General features: G+C 47.1%; 1 protein-coding gene across 3 annotated transcripts in view; it reads right to left on the bottom strand.

Moving 5' to 3' along the window:
* Positions 1 to 111: 111 nt before the first annotated feature.
* LOC106539161 (uncharacterized) overlaps positions 112 to 8,503 on the bottom strand; it is a 75,378-nt gene continuing 66,986 nt past the window's right edge. For all 3 annotated transcript variants that reach the window (XM_087719903.1, XM_087719904.1, XM_087719902.1), the window contains exons 4-6: positions 8,193 to 8,366; positions 4,621 to 4,692; positions 112 to 2,304 (exon numbers count right to left, since the gene is read on the bottom strand). In XM_087719903.1, the coding sequence (XP_087576029.1) occupies positions 1,075 to 2,304; positions 4,621 to 4,692; positions 8,193 to 8,366 (1,476 nt within the window). In that variant the 3' untranslated portion in view covers positions 112 to 1,074. The remainder of the gene's footprint in view (positions 2,305 to 4,620; positions 4,693 to 8,192; positions 8,367 to 8,503) is intronic.

Genomic DNA, 8,503 nt, shown 5'->3' with positions numbered 1-8,503 from the left:
ATTCCTGAGAACATTTACAGCTGGAACCAATTATCTTTGGGAATGTGACTTGTGGAGTTTTATCTCTTGGACTGACTCAGACACAATTACTGCCTTGCATCCCTGGTGAAAACATACTGCTTCGTAAACAGGTTCGGCAGCTACTGAATTCCTAGATTAGGCTGTGAAAATACATATGAGAGAAGACCTGGGAAATTTAGTCAGATTTTATTTGAAAGAAAGATTTGTGCGAGTTGGATAACATTGTGTGTGTTTGTGTGTGTGTGTGTGTGTGTGTGTGTGTGTGTGTGTGTGTGTTCCAAAAGGTTGCCAATAGTTTAATTTTTAAGCAATTTTAAACAGTTTGAAAGGGGAGGGCATTTGCCCAATTAACTTTGCTATGATATGCCCACGATGGCAAACCTATGGCATGCGTGCCAGAGGTGGTACGCAGTGCCTCTCTGATGGCAAGTGAGCCATCGCCCCAGTTCAGCTCTGACACGCATGCACATGCACCTCTTGCGGGCCAGTTGGCCTTCGGTCTTGGCTGCGTATGCGGGGGGCAGGATGCGCAGGGGGTGTCACATGCACATGCATGAGGCATGTGCGAGGGGTTCACGCACATGTACGGGGTTGCAGGTGTATGCGTTGGGGCGGGGACCATGCATGGGTGTGCACATTGCACTTTGGGGGTTCAGCCACACACACGCGCATTCGTACACGCACACCCACACGCACACCCATACTTTGGGCACTTGGCCTGGAGAAGGTTTGCCATCACTGTGCTAAGCCAAACCAACGTTAGCAAGTTGTAATACACGAATGTAGCTTTGGAGTGAAATCGTTGAAAGGCTGTTTACAATGCTCCAATCCATGATAGGCAGGATATGGTTATTACTTGTGGTGGAATCTCCAGCTAGAAGGGTGCAAGTTCAGAGTTTTTGTACTGCAGAAAGCACACAGGCCTGGGAGAGGCAGGAATATCAATCTCTTTTGTCATTTTTTTTTTCTTTTTGTAGAGAGACAGAAAGGCATTTTCCTCTGTTTGCCAACCCATTTTATTAGTCTCTTTTTTCCTATGTACAACTTCCCCCTTCAAATGCTGTTGTCACTTTCAATTGGGGGAGTGTGAAAACTATCCATGGGTTCCTCCAGGACAGGCTCACTGCCCTCCACAGAGATATTTGGAAGGGGCTGAAAGCTATGATCGGCTCTCTCAAGGGGATAAAAGCTATGGCCAGTCTCATTGGTGCCCAAGAGAGGGTGAAAGCTGCCACTAGTCTCATTGGTGCCCAAGAGAGGGTGAAAGCTGCCATTAGTCTCATTAGTGCCCAAGAGAGGTTGAAAGCTGCCATTAGTCTCATTGGTGCCCAAGAGAGGGTGAAAGCTGCCATTAGTCTCATTAGTGCCCAAGAGAGGTTGAAAGCTGCCATTAGTCTCATTGGTGCCCAAGAGAGGGTGAAAGCTGCCACTAGTCTCATTAGTGCCCAAGAGAGGTTGAAAGCTGCCATTAGTCTCATTAGTGCCCAAGAGAGGTTGAAAGCTGCCATTAGTCTCATTAGTGCCCAAGAGTGGGTGAAAGCTGCCACTAGTCCCATTGGTGTCCTGGGGAGGGTGAAAGCTGCCACTAGTCCCATTGGTGCTCGAGGGAGGGTAAAAGCTGCCACCTTTTTCACTCTGAGGAGCATTAGAGGAAGACTCAGTGGTTGGGACTGAAGACAGGTTAAAAAGAGAGCCATTGGCAATCTGGCTTTTTCTGGTGGATTCAAGAGGGTAAGCACTAATCTCAGACCCCTGAGGAAGGTGAAAGCTGCCACTAGTCTCATTGGTGTCCTGGGGAAGGTGAAAGCTGCCACTAGTCCCATTGGTGCTCGAGGGAGGGTAAAAGCTGCCACCTTTTTCACTCTGAGGAGCATTAGAGGAAGACTCAGTGGTTGGGACTGAAGACAGGTTAAAAAGGGAGCCATTGGCAATCTGGCTTTTTCTGGTGGATTCAAGAGGGTAAGCACTAATCTCAGACCCCAGACTATGCCCATTACTGATCCTGCTTTCTTCCTTGTTAATCTTCAGGCTGAGGATCACTTTGCAAGCCTGAGTCTGCACATCTTCTTCAAGATGAACAATGAGAGCCAGCAAGCGCTCAGAAAGACGGGAATTGTCACCAAAGATGATTTCATGGAGGGAGTTTTTGTTATAGTCCCACTGCATTGACTGGTACTGTGGAGACTGGCGCCCTTCACTAAGTCGTTCCAAAAATACTAACATCTCATAAAGCAGATTCCCAGGTTGAGATGACTGGAAGAGGTTCAGGAAGTCAGCGGGTGCCTTGGAGGAAGAGATGAAAAACACTTCATTCATAATACTTCAGTTCAGAGTCTTCCTCCTCATTCTTTCCTCTCTCCTCCTCAGCTCAAGGAATAAAAAATAACACTAACCCACTAACACTAACTCCCCCATTCTCAATCTAGACACAGCATGTTATTACAAAAAAGGGAGGGAAAATAAGGTATCAACTTGTATAAATTGGGGCTGTATATAATTTTAACTTCATAATTGAATTAAAAGTGCCCTGAATGTCATTAAACGAAAAAAGACTGTGACCAAGTTCTCTGCATACTAGTTCAGCCTGTTATCCAAGAGAAGTGGATGGGCAGCTTCTCCACTGTGAAGTGTCATCATGCATAATCTCTCCATCCTTTGATGTAGACCAGATCAGGATACCACATGACAAGGATTTCAAGAATACAACTGAACTGTTGTATGGTATAATAACATTAACTCGAAAGCCTGCCAGAGCTTTCCTCCGCTCATCATTAAACCAAACATAATCAACATAGCATTGTTTTGAATTCCCCCTCCTGCTTTTTCCTTTCCCAGGGCTGTGTTGTCAGTTACTTTCTCTTAATGGCTCTCCTAACAACTCTTTGTCAAGGTTATCTTTGTATTGCTCTACTCTACATTATCTCAGAGAAAGTTGAAGAAAAAGAGCTATTTCTGGTTTGGGGCTAGAAGGCGCTTGCATATTCATGAGCAGCAGTGGTGGGATTCAAATAATTTAACAACTGGTTCTCTGCCCTGATGACCAGCTGGGTAGGCGGGGATCAGTAGTCATGTGACTGGGTGGGCGTGGCCAACTCAACATCACTCAGGTCAATGGGTGCTTCGCCTTAGCTGTTACAATGTAACAAGGGTTAACTGGAGAGGCAGTTTCTGTAAGCAGGGTAATAAAGATTAGGCTAGGAACAACACCAGACTGTTTCCTTCCTGCCTTCTTTACAGGATTTGCTCGGTAAAGTGAGGAAGGGGGGAACAAAATGAGATTTCTTCCAACAACCAGTTCTCCGAACTGCTTAGAAAATTAAGAACCGGTTCTCCCAAATAGGTGCGAACTGGCTGAATCCCACCACTGATGATGAGTAACAGGGACAAGGCTGGATCAAGCCCGGTGCAAGAATATGACAGCTAAGTGCTCGAATGTGCCTATCTTCCTGCATTAGAACCCAGAGAATGTCGACAGTCAGATTCAGATTTGAAGAACAGCTGAGACAGATTCTGCAGGATCTGGATGTTCTCCATAAGCAATATCTAGGTCTCTAAAAACATAGCTTTATATTGGCGTTTGAATCTGCTCACTAAAATCTCAATCTTGTTAACTGTGTGTTTAGATCAGTTGCCTGTGATTTAACCAACGCTGTTTGTGACTGACCAAATGCAATAAAACTGGGCTAAAGCAACTGATGCAAGTCTTGAACCCGATGCCTAATCCATCACACACCCCAAAATATGGAAAGGTTGAAACTATGAGTTATGCAAGGTTGGTTCTAGAAGTATTCCTAGGCATTATCACACCCCAAGGACAACATTGACCAGGCTCAAGAGACTAGGAAAACAGATTAGCAGTGCTTAACTATGTGATGTGACAAATTGGCATTCTTATTTCTTCTGCTTATGATTTGACTTTTATTTGGCAACTATTTTGATTTGCCACCGATCAGAAGGCGTTCTGGCTGATTTCAGTGATCAAACAAGGCTTTAAACTATCCTAGAATGTAGGAAGTCAAGCTTTCATAAGTTGCTGCTATGTACTCAGATCCTAAGAAGAAGCAAGAGATGCTGTGGCTCAGTGGCTCAAGGACGCTGGGGGATGGTCTCTGCTCCAGTGGTTCAAGTCCTAGCACTGCATGGCAGGGTAAACTCCCATTCCTTGCCTCAACTTCTACCCACCTTGCAGTTTGAAAGCATGTTCTATGTGAGTACATAAGTAGGTGCCACTTCAGTGGGAGATAAGCTGATGCTTGATGCAGGCAGTCAAATTCCTGCTGGCTTTGGACCTTCCCAGTTGCAATGTCTATTTATGAGGTGGCTCTGGTGGAGGAAGGGGGTCTTAGGTGCAGGAAGAGCCATATGTCTTTGGTGCACCTTGGGAACTGCACAAGCATGAACCTAATAGAGCTAATAAGCAGGCAGCCAAACTACTATTCTGCATTAATACTGTAGTCTCCTGGCTAATGTAACAAAGCCATATTCTAAATAGAAAAAAGATTATGAAGAAGTGAAACCCAAACCAGATCATCTCTTCGTGATCCTGGCAATTCCTGCTATGTCCTACTGCTTCCTCCCACCCCAACATAGACTTCTTACCTGGCAATTCATGATGTCATATAGCAAGTCTTCCTTCTCCATGAGTGAGCCAAGAAATTTGAGAACTTGTATCTGATCAAACAGGCAATAAGATCCATTTTAGAAACTGCCATGTAGAAACAAGACCAGTCTAGCTTCCTTTACAACTAAAGCTCTCTAGCAAATAAAGAAGCACTGCTGCAATATTTGTTGCTGTTCCTGGTCATCTCCCCATAAGGGCTTTATTGCATCAATCTAGAGCACGGGTGTCAAACTCAAGGATTGGGGGCTGGATCCGGCCTGCAGGTGCTTAGATCTGGCCTGCAGAGCCGCCCCGGAAACAGCGAAGGACCGGTCTGTAGTGCCTCTGCCAGCAAAACCAAAACCTGGGAGCAGTGGCGGATTAAGGCTCATTGGTGCCCTAAGCATTGACAAATCTTGGTGCCCCCCTCCTTTTTATATACTGTACAAATCTTCATTGTTGTTTTTTTCTTTCTCAACTTTGTGGTGCCCCCTTTGGGCCTGGTGCCCTAAGCACATGCTTAGTCTGCTTAATGGTTAATACACCACTGCTTGGGAGGGTCACATGCAGCTTCTGAGCTCCATTTTCACTGCAGAGGGTTGCAGGAGACTGTTATAGCCAAAAATGGAGTTCGGGAGCCCATTTTCACTGGCAGAGCACTTGGGCTACCACAGGCGCCACCACACAAGTGACGTTAGGCTGACCACCCCCAAGGTGATCCCACAACCTGATGCAGCCTTCAATGAAATCGAGTTTGACACCCCTGATCTAGAGTCATCCAACTATTATAAGTCAAAATAACCATAAAGAGCAGTGACGTGCGGTGAGGTTTATACCTGGTGAGGCTCAGCTGGGCATCCTTTTGCGAAGCAGCTTAGCAGGGCAGGGGTCGGCCTCGGTGGGGGGGGGCGGGGAATTTGCATCGTGGGAGCAGCCAAGTGCCCGGGTCTGCAGCAAAGGCGCTTGGTGGCTCCCGCGGTGCAAAGTGCCCCGCAGTCCCCAATGCTGCTGCCCGCCCGCTGCCCCGGCCTGCTTCTCCAGGCTCTGCCGCTGGAAGTCCCGGATCACCTCTGGGGGAAGGCTGGGTGAGAAGCGGAGCGAAGCTTCTCCGCGGCCTCCCGGCGCTGCGCAGAGGCTCTTGCAGGAGCGCGTGCCAGCGGCCGGCGGCCCGGAGCGGCCCCGGCTGCGAGACAAGGCAGCAGCTGCTTTAAGCACTGCCTTGTCTCACAGCCGGGGCCACTCTGGGCCGCTGGCCGCTGGCACGCAGCCCTGCGAGAGCCTCTGCGTAGCGCCGGGAGGCCGCGGAGAAGCTTCGCTCCGCTTCTCACCCAGCCTTCCCCCAGAGGCGATCTTGGACTTCCAGCGGTGGAGCCTGGAGAAGCAGGCCAGGGCAGCGGGGGGGGCACTTTGCATCGCGGGAGCTGCCAAGCGCCCAGGTCTGCAGCAAAGAGCGAGCCTCCTCCTTCTCCCCCACTCCTCTCTCCTCTGACGCACACCCTCCGAAATAACCCGCCCAACGTAAGCGTGCTCAAGAAGACATGATTCGCTGCTTCCAGATCAGGAGGCGGGAGAATTAGTGCCTCTTTTGCATCTGAACTTTTTTGCCTTTTAACTCTTTCTTAACTTTTAGAAGGCGAAAAATTCCTTATCTTAAATCTTAAATCTTATGGAAAAGAGGCCCCGAGTTCTCTCGCCTCCTGCTTTGGTTAACACTAAGCAGACCCAAGCCACTGTGACCTGGAATCTGGTTGCAACTATCTTGGCTTTAATTATTAAAAAATATATTTAAATTTCTTTCTTTTTCCTGAGGAGACTGGTGAGGCTCTGCCTCCCTTGCCTCTAGTGACTGCACGTCCCTGATAAAGAGGACAGACTTCATATCCTTTCAGTGATGGCTTGAGGGAAAATAGTCCGGCATCCAGAGACACTGAGTTCCTGAAAAGTCACTCTGCAATGCTCAGTGCATCAACTCTCCCCTATGCAAGCAAATTGATTGATATCCTCTATTCATTTGCTTGTCGGGGAAGGAGAAATTAAAGATGGAAGTTTATTTTTAGTCCAAGACCACTCAGGTAAAAAAAAAAAAAATCAAACACAGGAGAAGGAGAAATCTATTCTGCTGAAAAACAGCTTTTCCCCCTTCCAATTTTTACTCTGCCTCTCCTGCCTGTCTATATTAGAGGGAACAAGCATGAGGAGAAGAACACTTCTATCAATAGATGCTGATTGTGCAGGCCTCCAGAGCATCTGTGACAGATTTACCAGTTGCAAACTGTAGTCATGAATCAGACTGGTTAAGGATTCCATGTAAAGCTTTCCAGTCTTGACAGCACTTACGCAAAGCTGGTTTGATAAGTGAAGTGACAGGCAGCATGAGTTCTAATAATTATTCTCTGCATTTTTGATGTTGAGGTTGTCGATGTAACCAAACTGACACCACTTACCCAACACAGAGAGAGCTTAGCAGGCTCCAGGATTCTTATTTTGGCAGATGTTAAAACACACATACAGTTACACCTACAACAGCACACTCCAATGGTGGCTGAGTATTAGTGCTCATGAACAGCTAACAGCAGTTGGGGCACAGAATGGTGTGCTCTGGAAAAGCCTGAATAAAGGCTGATCAACATTATACTCTGGGTCCAACTTTTTTGTTCTATTTCTAATATTAGGACATGATCATTTTCATTCAGTCAAAAGGGCAACATCAATGAATGGGAGCAAGCCAACAGCAAAGGATAGGATATCCCCATGGTGGCTAACCTATGACATGTGTGCCACAGGAGGCACATAGTGCCCTCTCTGTGGGCATGCATACTGTAACCCCAGTTCAGCTCTGCTATGCTTGTGCATGCGCTTCCCTCTGGCCAGCTGGTCTTCGGGTCTCTGCCACGCATGTGCAGGGGCAGGGCACGTGCAGGGGCCATGTGCACATGCCTGGGAAGTGGGGCAGATTTGGGGGGCCATGTGCATGTGCACAGGGGGCAGGGCACATGGAGGAGGGGCATGTGCAGGAGTGGGACACATGCAGGGGGTGCATGCACAGGGGCAGGGCCCATGCTTGGAGACCAAGCATGCACGGAGAGGGGCATATGCAGATGGGCCACACATGCATGCGCATGGGATGGGGTGCATGTGCAGGGTCCTCACACGCATTTTGGGGGGTTGGGCATGCACGTACGCATTTGCGCGCATGCACATGCTTTGGGCACTCCGTCTGTAAAAGGTTAGCCATCACTGGGATATCCCAAGGTGTAGAAAGAATACCAACAATTTTTGAAAGATGAGGGGAAAACGTTATTTAGTGTGGACCGAATATACTTAATGACCCACATAAGGTGGCTTATAGGGCTGGAAGCTGGTTCAGAAATTAGATTCAGAACTGAGTCAGGGTATTAGAGTAAATCAGAATCTGAATGACTGCAATTAATGATGCATTTAGAGGAAAGATGTTGGATATTATTACATCTCTTTATAGACATAAAGCTCTATTTTTGCTCTGCTCCGAGCTTAGCCAGTCTAAAACTCCTGAGCTTATTGCAAGAGAAGAAAGTGCCTGTGTGTTGTGTACCTTGGTCGAAGTGTTTGCTGTGAGCAGAATGTCCATAAAGTTTGTAATCTGCGTTCTCAATAACGTGTGCGTGTGATCTGGTATATGCAATGCATTCAGCAGCTTCAAACCAGCAATTTGCAGATTGTTGTCCCAGTTGCTCGTCACAGTCTCGATGATTTGGGGGACATATTCCTGTGAAGAAAGATACATAAGAAGAATTGATAATCCATCTATCTTTGAGACGCAATGTCAGTAGTTGACTTTTGACTTTTAAAGATACATCTCTAAAGTATTCTTTAGATACTTTTTCAACTTTAGCAACTTTAAGA

This window comes from Thamnophis sirtalis, unplaced genomic scaffold (genome assembly GCF_051295495.1).
Source record: "Thamnophis sirtalis isolate CommonGarterSnake01/CBP01778 unplaced genomic scaffold, rThaSir2_p1.2 scaffold_7, whole genome shotgun sequence".
Taxonomy (NCBI): domain Eukaryota; kingdom Metazoa; phylum Chordata; class Lepidosauria; order Squamata; family Natricidae; genus Thamnophis; species Thamnophis sirtalis.
This window is presented reverse-complemented; position numbering and strand designations above follow the sequence as displayed.